General features: G+C 34.3%; 1 protein-coding gene across 3 annotated transcripts in view; it reads right to left on the bottom strand.

The window, feature by feature from the left end:
• Positions 1-22,842, bottom strand: part of CARPB (Carbonic anhydrase-related protein B) — a 1,001,903-nt gene that overhangs the window by 56,510 nt on the left and 922,551 nt on the right. For 2 of the 3 annotated variants that reach the window (XM_074181443.1, XM_074181444.1), the window contains exons 7-8: positions 15,644-15,710; positions 10,947-11,101 (exon numbers count right to left, since the gene is read on the bottom strand). In XM_074181443.1, coding sequence (XP_074037544.1) covers positions 10,947-11,101; positions 15,644-15,710 — 222 coding nt within the window. Of the gene's footprint in view, positions 1-5,189; positions 5,613-10,946; positions 11,102-15,643; positions 15,711-22,842 lie in introns of those variants that run through there. The other variant, XM_074181445.1, reaches the window with a different exon arrangement.

Below are 22,842 nucleotides of genomic sequence, written 5' to 3'. Positions count from 1 at the left end.
TATGGATATTAATTGATATAGATAAAAGAATATATAAAGTAAAGTAGATTAAACATTCAAAACTTATAGTTCGTGGGAGAAAATGTCCCGACAGAAATTTTCATATATTCTGGAAGAACTGCTCTGTAGCTGTGATGTTCAAAGGTTGACGAGAACACAGTTATATCTCATGATGGAATCTTTTTTTTTTTCGTGCGCTTTCACCTTTTTTCTAGAATGGCTGTTGAGTATTGATTATACGTTAACTTACGTATCCTCAATAGATTTTGAACAACTTACCTTCCTCTATCAAAAGCTTAATACATGAACATACCTTCAAGAAAAACTCAAAGGATACTTGGTTGAGAAATGGATATAGTCTATAGTCAACTTGAACTCTTATTTAATGTGAATCTGTATGTTTATGTAAGTCAATATTCTGTGTACTACATAAATGCATATTTATTATGTGAACATGTTTTCTTAGTGTTAATATAATCCTTAATGTCCTGTTATTTTCCTTTTGAACATTTCTTCAATTAAATCTCGACCGTACTACTATGCGGTTGTATCCATGAATAAAATGATTTGATTTGTACCTGTTCTTGAACCTTTCGCAGAAATAACATGTTTTATGTGTGACCATATAGAGGTAGTATGGTTTTCAATAGTCACTAATGAGAATGTGATAACTGTAGATGAAAAAATAAAATTGAATAAACTAAACGATCCTACTTGGAGAAAATCTTCTTATTTTGAAACAGAGGCGGTAGCTTCAGATTTTGAGGATATCGAATGTAAAATATGTAACGTGAATGATGGTTTATGGAAAACTATCAATTTTCTGAATATTTGCCGAAACATCTGCAGAAAATTGCAATAATTTCACAAATAAGAATTGCATTTTGGAAATGAATGATGCTTTCCAAAATTAATTTCATACTTTCAGTCCTGAATGATATAAAACAACATTTGAAGTTTGTTCCATTATGTGTTTGTTGAAATTTTCTAAGGTTTTTTGAGATATTCTTTGAATGTAAAAAGTCAAACGTATAACATAAAAGTATAGCATTCTACTCAATATATTTTCTAATTGAGGAAATCTATATTTAAAAATTGTAAACAACTTATAATTGGGCTGAAAACTTTGTAAGCTAACATTTATTTTGATAAAACCACTACTTAACGGTTGATTTTCCTGATGCAGAGTCCGAATAATGTTAATCAAGCATTGCCTTCAACAGTATTGTTTTAGCCAAAAAATAATGCTTCAGTTACGAAATTTCTCATTATCCATTTTCTTCACCCATCTGCTCCACTCAAAATGTTCTATCACACAAACCAATAATCCGACAGCTGTGAAATTTGTTCACGTGCCTTTTGAAGGTTGGGGTCAACTAAAAATCATATACATTTGGAACATCTGTGTGTTAGTATACAAAATTTTCAACCCACCTGACATAAGAAGGTATTTGTCAAATACTCATCAACTTTCGCTAGTGAATATCAATAATGAAGAACCATTTCTACTGCACATTCGTTATCAGAATATTCTTTATTCGATTTATTTTTTTCCATTCAATAGCCAATTTGTTGTTATTGTTGAATTTTCCAATAGTGAAAAGTTGAATAAAAAACACATATATGATTTTGAAATGTAAATGAAAATATGAAATGAAATGAAAATGGAAAGAGATTTTTAAAGAATGATACATGGTTATATTTATTCAACCATTCAGAAATAGAAAAGTGTGAAAATTAATTTGCTCATAACAAACTGATTTTAGAACCAATGAATAAAAATGATTGATAAAAGTGACTGGTAAAAATGATAATTTTTGAAAAAATAAATTTTTTGATGAAGATATTTTTTGACAAAAATTAATGATTGATTACGGAATGCTGATTTTTCCCAATAATTTTTTAACGATATTTAGAGTCCCGTTCAAATTGAAAGGGTTTTATTTTTTCGTGTGACTAATTTTTGGGAAAGCAAGTTTTTGGCTTTATACTATTCCATCTTGATACTAAATGAAAGGAATAGTCATTCTCACTGGTAGACATCGATGTTTCGCCGTGAGCGAAACATTATGATAACATTATAAAAAAAAAATTAACATCTTATGATGTTCTTATATTGTTTTTATAATGCTCCTGTGTTATTTATTATAATGTTAAAAATGAATTGTGTTTTTTTTTCTTATAATGTTATCCAGATTGGAACTGAAGAGCCCTAAGGCAAGTGTCTTACGGCAAAACATCGATGTCTACCAGTGAGGATGACAATGTTCCATGTAAGTGCAATTATTACCTTTAATTCAGTATATTGTATAAAAATCGTGTAAATGACATCTGATTCAATTCCATAATGGATGTTTAGAATACAAACTGAGCAAAGAAAAGTGTTTTTTGTGTAATTCAGTGTTCATACAAAAGTATTTGTTTCGAAAGTATTTTTCTTTCGTGTAATTCAATGTTTGTATCTGAAAGTTACTTCTTTACATGATCTACACATCTATGTATAGATTTACTTCTTTTGAAATTGACTGCTTCCTTTCTTTCTTTGGAAGATTCCCATATTGTTTTGTATCAAGATGGAGTAGTAGAAAGCCAAAACCTTTCTTTCCCGAGAATTTAGAGTCTCTTTCGAAAAATTTGGTTATCCCATGAACAAGACATTTGATCACGTTAATTTTTCCAGCAATAAAAATAAAAAATAAGAAAAAATTATGTAGTTTCCGTCAACGGAAAAACTGAATGTTCGAGAAAAGAAGAGTTCAATATTTTATTCATGTTTATCTAATTTTAAACATTTTTGATTTTTCATACAGGGATATTTTTTCCAGCAAGGAAATTTCGCAGAATTTTTGAAGAATAGTTCCAGAAATGAAAAACATTCAAACTTCCCTCTTAACAATTATTAAAGTTTTATATGAACCTTCAAAATTGGTGATGATTGAAGATATAATGGAGAAGAACGCTTTTCAGGGCAGTTCAGTAGCTTAGCTCAGCGTCTCTGACGGTACCATGATGGGCCGAAACAATGCTCTCTGGACCCCAAGTTCAAGTTCATTTCAAACTCTTCCATTAGGTATCGAACAATTCCGTCATATATTTCCACAACTCCATGTGATGAAATGTATGTTTTTGTCTGTCAGACTCACCGTAAACCCAATAGAAAATATAGTTTTTGAAGTAACAAGCAGAAACATGAGACATCGCGTGTGATTGTAACGTCAACTTGTCAATAAAGTATCATTAATATCAAAGCCTAAAAAATCAAAATTACAGACGCACCCAAGCAAATGAAAACTTTTGAGCTAATTATTATAGTGGGTAGGAACGGCGACACTAATAAGCGTAATTTACGACACTGATGCATATCTCACGTTTCTTTAGCAGCACTTAACAAATTGCCCGAGCTTACACCCTAACTATATTACACTCTCTGTTGACATTCTTAATTCGATTATGCGATTACCCGTCACAGTAGCGCATACAAAATTAGCCTATTACAAGATGATTGAATTTCAATGGTGCTTCTGGTTCTTCTCTATAGCATATTTATCTTGAACATGTTGACCGTAAATCTGATTTTGATGAAACACGAAGTCCAAAGACTTTCATTATATTTTCGTTATCTCTATGAGAATTCAATTTCATTCATCGAAAAATAAAAAGGAAGGAATCAATATAACGTACAATTGAAAAATCTATTGAGGTAAGAATTTTCTGAAATAATTTTTCTTGAAGTATCATAATTACTGGAATTCCTTTGAAGTGATAACTTCTTATTGGAGAGCAAACCGTCCTGTTACGTAACGCGTTACGGCGCCAGTCTGTCTGGTTTCCATTTCTCTCACGCATATGGCAGCGGCAGGCATACTCCTCCTCGCTCACTCCAACCCATAGCGCTAGCGGTATTTTGGACAGAAGGTTCTCTCCCCTTTTTTCGCATTACTCAGTGTTTAGTGTGTAACCGACATATACTGTTGAAGTGATTATAAAAAAAAACATGTGTGTCTAGGGACGCCCGACAGAAGTGATTACTTGAAATAATCTAAGTAGAACCATTTAATATTGACATTGTTCAACTTTAGATATATAGAAATTTAAAATATATACGCTGCGGCCGGAGACTTTTTGCATGCTTGTTATTGATGAATCGTATTATATTATATTACTAAACTCATGTTCACAGACGTTGTATGGTGAGTCCAAAGACTCAAATAAGTTGAATTTTCATTATATCTTCCCGATATTCTGTAAAAAATTATGTTTTTGTAGTGACTGGCAACTGCTCAAGTTATGGTTTCATTTGACGATCAACTGACTTTCTATAAGAACTCAACATACAAAGGAATCAAATTCAATTTTACGAAAAACAAAGTGATTATGAATATTCTTCTTCCGCAACACTTCCCCTAGTAATGGAACTCGCTTCATCACTCTTCATTTTAATCATGTTTATTTTTCACATGTAGAATGCTTAGTTTCACAACCGATCGTCGATAAACTCCAGATTTGGTTTTGACATCTAGTATGCGTATTTGATCATTTCGTGGTAGGTCGCTGTCAACTGAAACAACTATGTTGCCAACTTTGATATTCCAAATGTCTTTCTGGAACCATTTAGTTCCCTTGTTAACGGCAGCAAATATACCCTCTCACCCATCTACGCCAGAAACAAACGGTTAGTTCTTGGAAATTTTGCATTGCTTTCGGGTGACTAACTGATCTTCAGAAAATAAGCATATAGAACTGGAGGTATCAATCAAGAAATGGTATCAATCAAGGAATCAAGAAATGGTTTCTTCATATTGCAATGGTACGAGTGGTCGTGAATCAACAATGTGCTCAGCTTCCACCAATAATGTCAATAGAACTTCTTCGCGTGGCTATTGACGCTCCCAACTGCCACGCATATGTGGTGTACCATGAGGAATGAACAGCCACTGAATTAATTTAGATGTCATCTCTGTCATCATCTTTTCTGTTTTAGATTCTCTCAGAGCCTGTTTCAATTCTTTGTGTCTTGTCAGAATCAGTGCTGAGAGATGAAGAAATTTCTAAATGCACCGCTCTGGTACTTAATAACTAACAATTTCCAAATCCTGAGTCTCCATATCCTTTATTCTATTATCGCGTTGTAGAGGATTATGATGAATTTTGCATCCACTTATGTTTCAAAATTTTTTATTTCACAATACTCAGCTAAGTTAGATGAAATACAACAGAAGCAAATTTTTGTTTTTCTTACACATGGAATCGCTACTAAACTCACATTTTCTGCAGTCTCTGACAGTCACTCCGAAAACTCTACAATTGTTATAAATTTGTTATTAGTCTGTTATCAGTTGGTTGGAATTTGTAACATATCTTTTACTCCATATCGCTCCACAGAAAAATATTATGGTAACTGCAGTTGCTAAGAGGCCCACTAGCAACTTCTAAATCGATTTCTGCAACATCAGAGGACTCAACTCAAATATAAAGTCAGTGCACCAACATCTACAAATAAAAAGTCCTCATATTCTTGCACACCCGGTTATGATTACCACTCCCGATTCAGACGTGACTTTGGAATATCTCTTTTCATCTGGAGCGATCTCTTCTGTCAACGAGAGAAAATGCTGAAACACAAAAACTTTGATGTTATGTGGTTTAAAATAACAACACAGAAGATCACTGAATATATGCTGCGTTCATCAACCACCAAGCGATTCATAATATTGGGTACTATTCTCTTCACTCGCAAACACCATTGACTTTCTGCAAATCAATCACCCCAGTGTCGAAATTTCCATATTCGGTGACTTCAATGTCCTGTAGCGTTTTATTTTCTTGCGTGACCACGGTTTATGGAAACCTTGACCACAATATAGATGTACACTGTATATACGTCTGATATGATCAAAAAAACATCAAAGTAGATCTCTTTCAATCTATTCATTTCGCTCAATCCAGTTAAGGTTCCTACACTGATGATATTTCAGTTCCATCGGTACACAAAAGATGGCATACCATTTCCGTTATTCGAATTTAGGAAAGAATTCAATCATTCTGTCCTCTGAAATTATTTTTTGATCATTGAACAGTACAAAGGTGATGTGATATCTGTTTGAAGGCGCTTGTCAATTTTTCTCAGCAAATTGGTTTTTATGCAAATTTTCTTAATTGGATTTGAATTGCTTTATGGTTCTCGCACCTACATCACTTTGAGTACCATTCTTGTTACAATCATTAACCATTTTTGAAGAGAAATCTCTTTTGAAGGTAAGTTTTTCAAGCTATTTTTCATTACCTACCTCCATTTACTTTTAAAAAAAGACGGCCCATCTTCGATGGGCGATGTGAATATTCAAGCATATACCTTTCGTAGGGTTTCTTTCAGGAAAGACTCCTCCCAGACTCCACTAGAAAAAAACTTATATCATCTTCATGAAATATGTGTGGTTTAGTCTCTGCAGAACAGCTTTTCCAAACAGAGATCTCAAGAACATAATCTGAAGAGCAGCAATTTTCGAGAATTTCTTCATCCAAACTGTATCATATTACCTGCTGCTTCTACCCCTGAGGACATAACCCTTGATTCCAGATTTCACCCTCCGTGACATACAAAGGCCGGACTTTCAAACATATTTTCGATATTAGAATACGTTTATTTTTGGTTTATTATAAATATTCCGTTATAACTACTGATCACCCTGTTAGTGAACATTCCAAGATAAGATCCCATTCCACAAAATCTAATTTTGATAATCTATTACGAAAGTTTCGTTTCACGGTAACAAAAAAAACGTCGTGACATATTTTGTTAGGCTGAACATAGTACTATGCGCATGCTGATTTAAATATAGAATACCATAAAGAAAATTCGTTTTTCATCCACATTCTGAATGGTCAAATAATTGAATGTTTTTTATCTTTAGGTATAGGTATTTTTCATTTCTCAACAAGGTTGGAATAATATTCTACGTAGCATCTGGAGATATTTGTCTCATAACTAATCAGTCAAATTATGTTTTCCGTGTTTGACATAATTCTAAATACCATAATAACAAAACCCGGTGGCGCCCATTTCAGTATCAATAATCAAAAGTTCCCTCCTAATTTACGACCCATAAGCTCCCAGACGAAGAGCACCGTGCAAGTGAACCCAAAAAAAAATCTGGCATTACAGATCTGCTGAATGGATCTTCAAAATCATTTTCCTAGATGTTTGTTTCCTGGCTAGATGTTTGTTTCAGCTCTTATGATCGATCAACTTGTGCTTTTGATGTCAAGGAAGTTATTCTTTCATCCATGGATGCATATATTCCTTTTCCAATGAAACGAACTGTCATCGAACTTAAAGAGTGCGCCAAATAACTCTCACCAGTATTTTGCAGACTTTTCAACTTATCTTACAAGAAAGGAACTGTTCCTTCTTGTTGGAAGATTGCTCGCGTTCAGTCTATTCCCATATAGGACAAGAAAAATCTTCCAAATAACTATAGACCATTCGCTTCCCTATCAGTGATTTGAAAAATCATGGAAAACGCCGTAAATCACCATATCCTTGGATATTTGGAAGGATTCAACATCTTGAGCAATCATTAATAAGGCTTTCGGAAACAAAGATCAACAGGCGACCTTCTATCATATGTCACCCATATTTGGAGTAACGCAATTGAGAAACATGAAGAGTCAAGATCTGTTGCGTTTGATATTTCTGATGCCTTTGACCGTGTGTGGCATGATGATTTGCTGGCCAAACTTCGATGCTATGGCTTGTCAGATCATTTTTGTGTATGACTCTCCAGCTTCCTGAAAAAACGTTTCCTGCAAGTGGCCGTCGAATATTTTGACCATCAACGCTGGTGTTCCCCAGGGATCCATATTATCTACAACCCTCTGTTTATTTTATATCAATCACTTTCTGGAAAAAATCATTAATCCAATATATTGCTTTGCTGACCACCACACTTATCTCGTCATTCCAATTGGATTCCAGGACATTGGCTGCGGATGCGCAGCAGAAAGTTGCATATCTTAATGAGATCTAAAGATGATTTCGTAAAAAAATGATGTTTCTGCGGTTTCAGTAACTATAAGAGGTAGCTGAGGGTTTTTTACAATTTTTTCATTTTTGACAAATTTCACATTTTTTTGTCGGTCAACATGAATCGGTACAAAACTATGTTATAGAATATCGTTTGGAACGGAAGGTTTAGTCATGATGAAATATTCGCGGTTTTTGACATTATTGCCCGATAGAATATTTTTTTTGTATCATAAGTCATAAATATTGCGAACAGATTACCATCTGCCGCTTCAATGGGCACTAAAAAACAGTCGTGGTTCGTCATTCGCTGTCATGAGGGCCTTAGATCGTAGACATACGGTATCAGGCAACTTTTGCAAAACCCAAAAATTCGAGTCATGGTGGTGGTGTAGCCTGTGCACCAAGAAAAATTGCTTCAGGCCATACAGAATTTGAAATAAAATTAATTATGTTCATTGCTGACCTTGTTACGAATCGAAAAACAAAATAGAACGTCTGCGTTTATTCAGATGGACCTTTTGTTTGGAACGAGAGATAGTTATACATACGTTTGTCAAAGTTTGTACTATCAATTGACAGTTCACATGTTGTTTATTGAAGAACACGATTCCAATTCTTTCATACTACACAAATTATGGTTTGTAACTGATGAACTGTGTGTATACAGTGTGGTCTGCAACAAATGGGAAACTTTTTTATTATCGATTTCTCAGAAAATTTTAAACAGATACTCTTCTTAACGAGGCAAATACTTTACTAACTAAATGTTCATATGAATAAACTGTCAATAAAAGTATAAAATTTCTTTAATTCTGACAACAATGCCTCAACTAGAACAGATATTAAAAAACAATCCAAAATCTATCGCGGATAGCCATGAACAAAAAACACATACGCCCTAAAACAATACTGTAGTTTGATAGTGTGGTTTCTTAAAACTTGCCTGTAAAACGTTTTCATATTTGTCCTTATATTAAAAATGCCTCGCCCAGTATTAATAACGTTAACTGAAAAGGCAGAATTAGTTTTAATATGTGGTGATGGTTATAAAACAATGCGCGAAGCTGCAAATATTTTCAACGAGCGGCATCCAGACAAACAAATTTGCTATTCAAGTGTAAGTTGAATTTTAAAGAATTTCAAACAGACCAGCTCACTAGAATATAAAGGAGCGTACGAAACCTGTATGCACAGAAGAAAACCAGCTTGACGTACTTCAAGCAGTAGTAGAAAATCCTAGAAGGTCGACCCAAGAAATTAGTGATAATACCGGCATAAAAGAAACCTCTGTGAAGCGTATTCTCAAGAAACTTAAGTACCATGCTTACAAACCTACATTCATTTGTACATTTCGAGAGACTATGATTTGAGATATGATTTTTCCATGTGGGTGAATAGTGAAATAGAAGAACAACGAGATTTCCATCGATGTATTCTGTTTGTAGATGAATATACTTTTACAACAAATGGGGTTCTATCATCACAATATTGCAGATGGTGGTCAGATGTCAACCCAAATTTTATTATTGACAACAAAAATCAATACTATCAGAAAACAAACGTTTGGTGTGGTATATTAAATGATAAATTACTAGGTCCGTTTTTTTTGCGAGAATTCGAATGGTGACAAGTACTTGAACTTGTTTGAAACTTGAATAGGAGAGTTTTTGGATGATATGGTATTAGAAGAACGGCAAAAGTTATGGTTCCAACATGACGGATGCCCTACCCATTCTACTAGAAATGTTTCTCAGTGGCTGAATAGGACATTTCGTAATGAATGGTTAGGATGAAATACCGATCCTCGATGGCCTCCTTGTTCTCCAGACCTTACACCTCTAGATTATTTCTTATGGGAATACTTAAAACAAAAAGTCTACAGAGATCGCCCCTTTAATAATGTTGATGAGCTTGAAACTTCAATACGAGTTCATTGCATAAATATTCCCGCCAATGTGTTGCGATCTACATTAAACGAATTTTATGAGCGAACAATTAGATGCATCGAAAGAGAAGGTGGACATACAGAGACGCTTCGATAATTTTCATTGTTAGCACCTGTTAAGTTGTTGAGTTATCTACTGTATTTTTCTGTACATGGCTATCCGCGATAGATTTTGACAGTTTATTCATATGACCATTATACTTAGTAAAGTATTTGCCTCGTTTAAAAGAGTATTTGTTCCATTCTAGAGTTCTGTTAAATATCGTTGCAACAAACATGAAGTTGACGGTCACCTAAAAAAATCCAAATCCAAATGAATTTTACAAATACACTTTAATTTGATAAAAAATACAAACTGATTTGATTGTGTCTACTTCAAATACATATTAAATCAAAATAGTAAAAATATGTATCATACGGGGGTAATTCAAAATTTTCCAAAAGAAAAAAAAATCGAATAGCAGGACTTCGTATCTGAACAGAACTTTTAATTCTAAGCAACTTTTCCATTCAACATATTTCTATATTTTTTGAAATAAGGGTACTTTACTCTTGAACGAACTTTATATTTTTTGGCCTATCCTGTATGGTATTTGTCAAAAAGCCATTTCAGGTACACTCAGTATAGTTTTGGAACATGCACCAACTTTTGTCAAGAATAAAATTTTCTGAGAAATCGATAATAAAAAAGTTTCCCATTTATTGCACACTTAATGGACCACACTGTAAATATTTTAACTAAAAACTCCAACCAATGTTTTCACTTAGTAATTGATAGAGTGTTGAAGAATTTCATGAAATTGGCTCACAATTTTCATATGTGTTTTTGGAGCATAAATCTCCCTTCAAAAAATCCGAGTTACCTCAAGCAATGAATCAGTCGATACAGTCGATACATCGAACCGTGCAAATTTCATCAGCCAATCGCTCACACTAAAACCACCAATTCAGTCTACAACACTGACTATTACGTACCTGTTGCTTCGTAATGTAAATCGGTTTGTTGAGGATCATCCATGTGACTGTCTCGTGGCAGGCTGGCATGGTCGTGGATCCGTCGTACGTCATGTAGTATTCGGTTTCGGGGAGCAGCCCGCGAACCGACAGCCGCTTCACTTCCACCTCCTCCCCTGCAGACAGAGAAGAGGGCTTCAGTCGATGTGCCGCATAAATATTTACGTTGAATGGAATGAATTGTATCTTCGGTATTATGTGGATGATGCAACTAATATATATATATATATATATATATATATATATATATATATATATATTGTGTAACATAAGTACGTTAAAATATTCAAGTGACGTATTCCTGTCTATATGAACTTGTGTCCGAAAATGCTTCGTTTCGGAGATACGGGGTGTTGTAAATGAATTTTTTTGTTCGCTTTTTGAAAATAACTCAAAAAAATAGTTATTTTATTTGCACGAAATTTGGCACCCGGGGTTTTTTTTGACGTGGGAAATCATAATTTCGTATTAATTGTCATTCACATCTAGAGGACGCTGCGTACGCTGTCATTATTTATTTCAAATAGCCCTAACTTTTTTGACAGTAAACTTTTGGTACTTTTCATGAAAAAAAACAATTCCCACACCTTTTCCAAGTAAAAAAGGTACACCTCCCAACAACGCTGAAGGTGATCGTTTTCGAGATATTCACAATTTTCTACATCGATGCATATTACTTAGCTCCTAGGGCGCCAAGTGAAGTTGCTGAGAACATTACAAAAACTAAGTATGTAGTGGATCTCGTCAAAATAAACAACTTTTTCCTATAAAATGTTCAACGAAGAATGATTCGTTTTCGAATTGTTGAGATTTTTCAAAACATGGTAGGTTTTTGTCATAAGTTTTGTCAAGCGATGATGCGACCCCTCAACATTTCCTCGTTATCAATAGGGCTAGCATGAACTAGTGATTTTAGGTGTCCCCAAAAGAAAAAATCGACGGGATTGAGGTCCGGTGACCTCGGGGCCAATGCTCCGTGCCTCCTCTTCCTATCTATCGTTGGAGATATGCTACGTCTAAAAAATTTTCTGCTATCGCACTAAAATGAGAAGGAGCTCCATTGTGCATAAACCAATAGTGATTTCGGAGACCAATGGGATTATCTTCTATAAGTTGGGGAAGCTCGTGTTCCAAAAATGTAGGTAAGCATCTCCATTCAAACGTAAAGGAAGAAAATAGGTCTCAATTAAATAATCCCCAATTATGCCTACCCATACATTAAAAGAGAATCTGTTTTGGAAATGAGTTTGCGTTATCGCATGTGTCATCTTCCGCCCTCATGTGGTTGTTATGGAAGTTCATGACACCATTTCTTGAAAAATTTGCCTCATTTGTGAAGAGGATTTTCGATAAAATTCCGGATGTTATTCGACTTTTCTTTGAAGCCGTTGAGCAAATTCGATACGTGGTTGGAAATCACGTGGATATGCTGAATATGATAAGGGTATAATTGCTGTTCCTTTAAAATTCTGTAAACTGTCATGTGACTCGAATTTAAAGTTTGACTAATTTTTTTTGTACTTGTCTCTGGATGTTCACTAATTTCTTCGAGAACCGCCTCATCGAACTCTACAGTTCTTGCAGAACTGCAGAATATGTTCCAAAGATTCCAGATTCGGAAAGTCGCCGGAAAATATTCGCAAATGTCGCTGCTCAAGGAGTCACGCGTTGCGGATACCTTTCCTGATAGATGCGTCTGGCCTCGCTTGAATTTCCGTTAGTCAAGCCGTATGCAAAAACCATATCAGCCATTTCAGTATTCGTAAAGTCGGGCATGGTACCAAAAAATCACTTTATAAACTCCGAACTGTGAATTTGTTAATTAATAGTTAAAAATGTGACAGCGAACTTCTATTTTCATGAACAAACTCTCATAGCCTACTTAATTTAATTAACTCAATTTGCAAGCGGAGAGTGATAAAAATTATTGAAATCGAATTTGGCTATGAAGTAATATGCATCGATATAGAAAATTGTAAATATCGTTGTTGAGGAGGTGTACCTTCTTTACTTGGACAAGGTGTGGGAATTAGGTTTTTTCATGAAAAGTACCAAAAGTTTACTGTCAAAAAAGTTAGGGCGATTCGAAATAAATAATGACAGCGTACGCAGCGCCCTCTAGATGTTAAATTGTTTAAAGATAGTTCTGGTTGAGTTTGAGGTAATGAAAATTACTTTTTCAGTAAAATCAACATGAAGTGAAGTAAATGTTGTCCAATAAAATCTGTTAGAACAAGTGCAGAAAATATCATAAGCCATCTACCTGGTGTGAAGAATTTCTCAAAAATGCTAAAAGTCCACTTCAATACTTTCAAATATTTTCAGATAATCAAATGAAAAGTGAAACCGTTGTACATACTAATCAAAGGATTATTGAAATAACAAGCGACTGGAAAGAATCGGCCTATTATAAACAAATCAATGAAGTGGAGTTGAAAGCTGTGTAAGGACTTTTATATTTATCGGGAGTTTTTCAAAAATAATCGCCGATCGGAAAAAAATTTTTGGAAAACCAACGGAACAGGTATAGAAATATTCTGTACTACAACGGTGTTTCGAATTTCTTTTGAGCTGCTTACGTTTTGACAATAAAGAAAACCGTCGGCAGCAAGATGAATCTGATTAAATGGCGGCCATTGGAGCTATAGTAGACAAGTTTGTGAATAATTGTCAGATTGCTCACACACCGGGAGAATATTTGACAATAGATGGGAGGTTAGAAGCATTTAGGGGAAAATGCCCTTTTCGCCAGTATATACTGAACAAATCAGTCAAATATGGCATCAAAGTTCATGCCTTGGTGGATGCCCGTACAAACTACTTACTTAATATGAAGGTTTACGTGAACAAACAGCCCGAAGGACCGTTTCATGTAAGTAACAGTCCCAAAGATATAGTGAAAAAGTTGTTGGCTCCAGTATCAAAACCTGATAGAAACATCACCACGGACAACTGGTATACAAGTTATGAACTTTTTGTGAAGTTGCACCAAGAACATAAACTCACTGTAGTAGGAAATATACGCAAAGAAGGGAGAGATCCCCGTAAATGCTCAAAAAAATATGCTCGAGACTATTTGGCATATGACGAATTTCACACTTCTCTCATATGTAGGTACCCAAAGAAGGTGAAGTTGTCCTTTTACTGTCTTCTCCTCATCACGATGGAAACGTAGACGACTCAGAAAGGAAACTGCCAGAGATTGTTTCCTTCTACAATTTGACAAAATGAGGAGTATATACTGTAGATCAATTATCATCTACTCACAACGTATCGTGAAATTGTCGACCTCTAACAATATTTTTTTCATTGATGAATACTGCCAGCATAAACTCGCAGGTTCTCCATAGAGGAATTAATGTATGCAAAATAATGGAAAGAAGTGAATTCCTGATTCAACTAGGAATGAAATTGATAAATGAGTATCAAAAGATAAGAGCGCAAAACAAGAGGACTCCTCGAGATGAACGAACTGCCATCTGCAAGATCAGAGGCAAAACTGTGGAACTTCCTTCCAAAAGATTCAAACAAAATGGTCAAGGAAGGTGTTATGATTGCTCTCGTGACCTTTATCGAAAGACAAAATACAATAAATTCATATGTCTGAACTATGCAGAAATGTACTGCAAATCTTGCGTGAAGATGGCAAATATTGATGACCTGTAACTATTGGTTTTTTAATAATTTTCGATAATTTTTTTTTCTATTTTATGATGTTTTATCATCTGTGTGAACCAGCAATTCGATATTTATGATTATGTTTTTCACGATTTCGCTGATGATACCGCCAGACTCATAAACTAATTCAGAAGTGACGGTTCAAACTTCATGAATGGTTTGGATAAAATGAGCCTACTTTCAACAAGATGCTGAATGTCTACTTATCATTTGGCTCACATACTCAATGAGATATCGTCAGAATTCGAAAGAAACTATGAAATTCCAAAAGATATCTGAAATACCGCAGTATTTTTATCGACAGAACTCAATGGGAAAACTAAGAGGACTCTTAGAAAAATTACCTTATTTAAAAAATTGTAGACTTATTTGATAGATTTTATATTAAACTATTGTTCTACGCTTGAACTTGTTTGTAGGACAGCGGTAATTTTCCAAATAGCGAGAGCTTTTTGTAAAAACAGTGTAAACAAAGGCGTAGCCAGCAGAGAATTCATCGAACACGGTTGGGAGTCATTTACTAGGTACTGACTGACGATTTTCTCGAATGAAACGTAATGGTACTCGCATTTGCGAGTACCAGTAGCAATCAAATATCCTGTATTACATTACAATCTTTCACTCTCATCGTGAGAACGATAATAATAATTACCATAACTAACAGGAGACAATTGGGATCTGAATTTATTTTTTCTATGTTGAAAATTGAAAAAAATACAGACACACAGACACAGCGTCAGAGTGACTGACTTTCAGTTATATTATCGATGATGCTAACTTCATCAGCGAAAGGTATTTTCAATAAATACTGGCGTATATCGTTCAATATGTCTCACCGTCCCACAAAGTTATATGTGTGAGAATATACTTTCTGTAATTATGAATTTTCAAATTCCATTACTTGAAGATATTCCAAAAAGAAATCAGAACCACATAGATCTCTACAAGAGTTATCAAATGAAAGTACACATTCAACTCACCTCCATATCGTATTTTATCCAATTGGTCCGTCAATATCCTCAGCTCTGCATTCGACAAATCACCCATCTGAAATGAAAACTTTATTGTATATATATATATATATATATATATATATATATATATATATATATATATATATATATATATATATATATATATATATATATATATATATATATATATATATATATATATATATATATATATATATATATATATATATATATATATATATATATATATTATATATATATATATATATATATATATTATTTTTTTCAATGATGCAACTAATTTTCCTTTATTATCAGTATTTTAATATTAATATTTGTTACAAAAAGGATTTAAAGCTTCATAACTCCTATTTAATTATATGCGAGCTCTTTCGATAGCTGGTCGTGCTATCATCATCAAGGCTCTACTCAAACTGAACGTGTCAACCACTTGTTTGTCCTTCCATGCGGTCCGAAAGCCTCAGTGCAGGTACTTCAGGTAAATTTGCCTATATTTGGGTTACATCAGGTAATATTCTTTGTGTTGGATCTTCTCTAGGTGTAGTGTTCCGAAGTGTGTGTATTGTTTTGTGTAATATATTGAATGTTAGGTCTTGTGTTTTGATTTGTATTTGTTCCTCAATGATTGAATTATGGCTGTTGAATTTATGGATGTTTAAGTTTTCCCAGATATCAATACGGTTTGCCTTATTGACTTATTTTATGAGTTTTATGTTCTCTGATGAGGGGAAATTATGTTTGTTTTGTATGGCGTATGTTGCGAGGTTTGATTTATTTATTATTGAGTTCATGTATGTTTTTTTGTGCTCGTCGTACCTTTGGATCAGTTTTTTCTTGGTTTGGCCGGTATAGAATTTGTTGCAGTCCGAGCATTGTATGCTGTACACTCCGTTTAGGTTTTTGTCTTCTTCTTTTTCATAGCTGTTTATTTTTTGTGTTATTTTCGTGTTTGGCTTGTATGTGGTGTTGATGTTCAGGGGTTTGAAAATGTTTTTTGGTTTGGTGACCAACGTACGTAAATGCTGTACATCGTTGTGTTGTTTTATTTGTTGGAGTAGTTTGATTCTTGTTCTGTATTTTCTGTTTGATTCTTTTATCTAATTTATCTATTGTCTTTTGGGTATCCGTTTTGGTTCGCTATTTGGTATGTGATTTTCCATTCCTTGTTCCGGGCTTCATTGCTGAGTAATATCCTTAATATTCTGTATATGAATGGCTGCCTATAAAGCATTCACCAAAAAACTAACAAACATATTCAAACCCCCTAACATCAACATCACATACAAGCCAAACACGAAAATAACACAAAAAATAAACAGCTATGAAAAAAGAAGAGGACAAAAACCTAAACGGGGTGTACAGCATACAATGCTCGGACTGCAACAAATTCTATATCGGCCAAACCGAGAACCACAAAAAGGCATACAGAGACCGAATAATATATAAATTAAATCTCGCAACACACGCCATACAAAACAAACAATTTCCCCTCATCAGAGAACATAAAACTCATAAAACAAGTCAACAAGGGAAATCGTATGGACATCTGGGAAAACTTAATCATCTATAAATTCACATATCAAGGAACAAATACAAATCAAAACACAGCAAGACTTAACATTCAATATATTACACAAAAAAATACACACTCCTAGAAACACTAAACCTAGAGAAAAAATCCAACAAAAAGAATATTACCTGATGTAACCTAAATACAGGTCAATTTACCTGAACTACCTGCACTGAGGCGTTCGGACCGCTTAAAAGGACAAACAAAAGGTTGACATGATCAGTTTGTGTAGAGCCTTGATGATGATAGCACGACCACCTGTCGAAAGCGCTCGCATATAATTAAATAATTGAATAGGAGTTATAAAGCTTCAAATCCTCTTTCTAACAAATATATATATATATATATATATATATATATATATATATATATATACGAATTTTCACTATTCGTAGAATGTTCGATTCAAAGACATTTGTTTGAATTTGTTTGCAAGTGGTTGACATTGTTTCATGGTGCATTTCATTAGGTTGGACTCCCATTGTCTAATATAATTTTACTATGATTCAAAATCCATGAATGGACAAATAAAAAGTAGTACAAATGGCTAAAATATCAATTATATCAAGCAATGAAGCATGAAATGAAAATATAATGAAAGGAAAAAAATAATGGAGATCGCAAATAAAAATAAGCAAAAAATGTAAGAATAAATAAAAACTTTTGAAACCAAGTTACATCACGACGTTTCGATTGGCGTGTCTTTACTGCTTTTGTTTGGCGAAATACTTGTTCTAGTTTCATAAAACTGTTCAGTGAAAATCTCGCAAAAAAGTTTTTCATAAATAAGCAATGGATTTTCTGCCGATTCAATCACTTATCAACATATTCATGACAGAAAGCTATGAGCTATAAATTAAAAAAGAAGGAACTGATTTATTCAAGAAAAACTTCATTGTGAGACTTTACTGAACAGTTTTCAAAACCGTGTTCCACTATATTTAAGAGTTACCCAGTAAAATTCTTATTGGATTTTCATCAAGTAAGTCATGGAAGTAAGTCACGAAAATTTGTAATTCAATTGGAAAGGAGGGATACTGAAAACAGGCCAAAGATTATCACAAAGCATTGAAAGAAAAATAGAAATCGCAACACGCAAGGGTTTATTGTGGCTCACACCTATTCTCACTCGGCCAAACAAACCCAGCTTCTTAATGAAGACGATTAGTTTGTATGGTGAGTGGTCTTTCAGATCAGATGGTAAGAGTACGGCTCTGTCGGACTCTAAAGACCTGATTCGGTCCCCAGCGGGGCAGGCACAACGTATATGCTCTATTAATAAGGTAGTCGGATAGTCAAGTTGCAAGATTTCCACCTTGATACCCACGACAACCTTCCCATATGAGGGTTTTTGCACGTCAACTACATCTGACGATGCCTTAGATTCAGCCGTGCAGGGCTTTTTTGCCTCTGGTTTTGGTGAATCATCACTTGAGCGCAAAAGTTTGCTAACCTGCTCATGGGGGGTTAGTTCCCCCACCTAAGACAGATTCTGCGTACGCCGCACATCTCGCTCCTGATCTAAACTTACAGGAAGGTGTTAAAGTATCTTACGTATCTTATAATATTTTTTTTATACACACAAGCTAACGGCAGCTCTTCGTCTGACGGCACTGGGTCATGAGTTCAAACTACATAAAACAATATTATTATTATCATTACGTTACCTTTTATTTTTTTGATGGTCAATTGCCACGGAGCGCCACTGAAGTTTTTGGTGTTATGGAACTCAGAAACCTTTTGAGTATTGACAGAAAGTATTGAAATAAAAGTTTAAAATACCCAATTGAATTTTAATAATCCAAATACATGATATACAATTAGATGAGTATATACAATAAATAACGAAGTAACTATATATACATTTTTTATAGTGATCAGTTTTTAAATTGTTCGATTTCAAACCGATTTGATGATACCACCTTATATCATTAATGTAATATAATGAAAATAGGAAAATGATAATTTTCAATCAGATTATACTCATATATAAAATAACTTCAGAACATACTTTGAAGTAGGTGAAACTGACCTCAATAATCTTCACAAGGTAGTGGTGACATTCAAGTGGATATAATGTTTTTCGTTCATCTGAATGGAAACAGACGAAAATAAAGAATCAGGAATGATCAAAATGAACCGGACTTGTCAACATATGGGCTCAAAACCAAATGGGATCAGCAACTGAGTATCTCACCGACTGAGGAGTGTTCAGCAAAACGAAGATCCATCAAAATCTGCTGCCTTTCGCATTGAAAAAAAATGGAAACTTGGGAACCAGGAAGCTCCAAAAGTACGTCCCAAAACAAAGACCCTGTGAAATAGGTACATTTTACTACCCATTTCATGTTTATTATTTTGCATGAACGGAAGGAATTTAAAATTGTCGTTCCGATATAGAACAGTTTTTCTTAAAACAGTTTTTTTTACATACCTCTTGACTCCAGAGGAATTTCAAACCACGATAGGTCTTCAAACAAATAAATGGATGGAATACTGCCTGTACATGATAGACATATCATCAAACACCAAAATGATCCTCTCAACAGATACTGCACGACTTTTCATTTTTCCACAATCTAATAAAAATGGCAATCTTCAAAACTTTTTTTTTGTGGAACAAAAAACTAACTTGAACTCTGAAACCTTCGGCTTTAGTTGAAACTTTGCCCAACGTACAGAAGTGTAATATCCATCTCTCTTCAATACATGTCAGAATGAGTACAGAATAAGTACAAGGTTATAAACAATTAAAGGTCGCACCATGAACATTGGATGAACGGTATTGGATGATTTCATACTGACGCAAGAGTAGAGGACAATATCGAAATGTTAACTAGATTGGGTCAACCTTGAAGGTATATAACCTGTGATTCAAATGTAAAAAATGAACACCACTCCGGAAAGATTACTTGAGATTCAGTAAGATAATGAACATCAAATGTTACGATTATCACAACAATACAAAGAAATAAACAATAATATTAATGGTATAATACATCAGGTGAGTGAGATAGTATAGCACTATACAAATTCATCAAATGAAGGTAATTACGATTGAATTATAAAATTATTTCTTTTCATTACAGAAAATGGTTTAGATTCTGCATATGAGATACAGAAAGCTAAATTTATGTGTACTTCCAGGAGACAACAGGTAAGCTCTAGAATATCATTTAATTGAAGAATTGATAAATTATTTTGGTCTTATTTTAGGTTATCACAACACTGTACTACTGGGAAGTAGATTCATCAAGGAAAACAGTGACACTGTATCAATTCACAAATAAAGCTTTAAATTTTATGCTGTTGAATTTCATCTCATGGTATTGAATATTTCACATATCAAGAAAAGAAAACAAATAGCATTTCATTTTTATGTTATTTCAAATTTAAATACTACAATATGTCAACAAACAACAGAGAAAGCATTATAAAAAACATATGATATTGACAGGATTGCAACACATTTTTGGGAATTTTAATAATGAATCACTAGGACATGTGTTTCTATGTACACGTAATATTATAGTGAACATTAAGAACCAAACAAATAACAAAAAAAAACTCCAGACCGAAGGCACCAACCAGTATATAAAAAAAAGATTTAGAGCTACTTCATCAAGTACCAATAAATAGTGCCAGTATTTGCATCTGTAAAGACAAGTCATATGTAGGCGAACGAAAACGATAATATATTATTCTCTGGGAAATTTGATATGAAAAGGAGATTAGTACTCTTGACCATACTTTTCTTTTGAAACAAATAATGAGAGATAAGATAACTACAAATCATGAAAGTTCTGAAGACCAGAGAGAGAAAGTAAAGACAGGCTTTGAGGGTCTATACCATACAAAAGATATAACATTGCTATGATCTCCTTTGTGAAATCACCTCTTTTGCATTTTTCTTTTTGTAGAAATTTCTGATTGGGTAAAGTTCTGTCTGAAACACCCTGATATCCCGTGATTTACATGAAACCCATCAATTCCTTTTCCAGACGAAATATTCTAATTTACTTTTAATATACACATAAAGTACTCCGTAGACACACAGAGAAAGCAGTAAATATGCAAAGTCAAATTTGTAATCTGCTTCCATCCAAAAATAGCCATAAAATTACGATACAATTTGCCATATCTTGGTAGCGCCGGAAGTGGCTAGAGAGACATAAACGAAAGTGGAACGAGAATCCGCCCTTCTTGTTATGCAAATTGTATCGTAGTCCAACTTTTAAAACACTCTTTAAGCCGCCGAGTAATCATGCAAATTTCACCGTGTACTTTTATTATAATTGCGTTTTTCATTACAGCACAGCAGTTGTACTACAAGGCGGTACACGAGTTCGAAAAGTTGTTTTTGAATGTGATTCAACTCGCAATATTTTTTTAATTAATAGCAAGGTTATTGATGGAAAATATTCATTATATTCTCGAAAATACTACAACTGAAACTTTCTTCACCACACAACCTACATTTTGATCATTCATCACTGTATCAGAACCAGTTCTTTTCAAATATTCAATTCTATGAAAGAAAAATACAAATGTACGCACATGGGAGAAAACTCAATGATCCTGAATGTTAGACCGAATTTGGAGTTCCATCAACAGTTGGTATGTCACTTTTTCTGAGGCGATACTTTCTTGTAGCCACACGAGAAGGATATTCGATGAAAGAAACTTGGCAAGTATAGACAATTGGAAATCAAAAGGAAACTTTTGATTTTTTTCAATGGGAACTCATTTATATAGCATATTTCATTGACCGCTTCTTTATTTGAATTCAAATAAAACACAAGTGTGTGTGAGATATCATTGAAATTCTTCATTCGTTTGAAAAACCTATTGATGTCATTATGTTTTGGAATATAACATCGTTCAAATGTCCGTCACAGCTTCTCTGGGTGGAGCGTATTCGAAATGTTCAATATTCTATGACTCTGGAGCATAAATCAGGCTGAATTTGACCGATAGCATAAGTTATGTAGGCTTCGAGGTCCGCTGCGGTTTGTAGCTCATTCGCCTACACCTGCGGCTTGAGAACACCCCACAAGTAAAAGTCTAACAGAGTCAAATCGCACGACCTCGGGGCCCACTTCACATCACCTCCACGTGGGATGGCCCTACCCTCAAATCGATCGTGTAGAATATCCATTGAGGCATGAGCGGTGTGGTTCTGTTGAAACATGTTCGTGGTGTGCAAATAATCCAATTCAGGCAAAAAAAGTTGGTAATCATCGACTAACAATACTCGTTATGACTGTGTTGGCCTAGCCAACACTGTTCCCAAAGAAATATGGACCAATGACGCCGCCAGCCGAAAATCTACACCAAACAGTGACTTTTTTGGGATGCATTGGACGCTTTTGGATCTCATGTGGTTTGGTATTGTCCCTAATTCGACAATTTTGTTTGTTCAGGACTCATTCATCCAAAAATGAGACTCATCGCTGAAGATGATTTTTCGATGAAAATTAGGGTCAGTTACCAACTGCTCCAGAGCCCATTTAGCAAACACACGTCGTTGTATTTGGTCTTTTACCTTCAGTTCAATACAGACTGCCTTAGATTCTCTTGCACACTCTCACAGAAAGCGGTGATATTTTCTAGA

This window comes from Leptinotarsa decemlineata, unplaced genomic scaffold, assembly GCF_025532065.1.
Source record: "Leptinotarsa decemlineata unplaced genomic scaffold, Ldec_3_MD MMD2_tig00026314_RagTag_RagTag, whole genome shotgun sequence".
NCBI lineage: Eukaryota > Metazoa > Arthropoda > Insecta > Coleoptera > Chrysomelidae > Leptinotarsa > Leptinotarsa decemlineata.
Note: the sequence above shows the minus strand (reverse complement) of the source record. Positions and strands in the feature narration are given on the sequence as shown.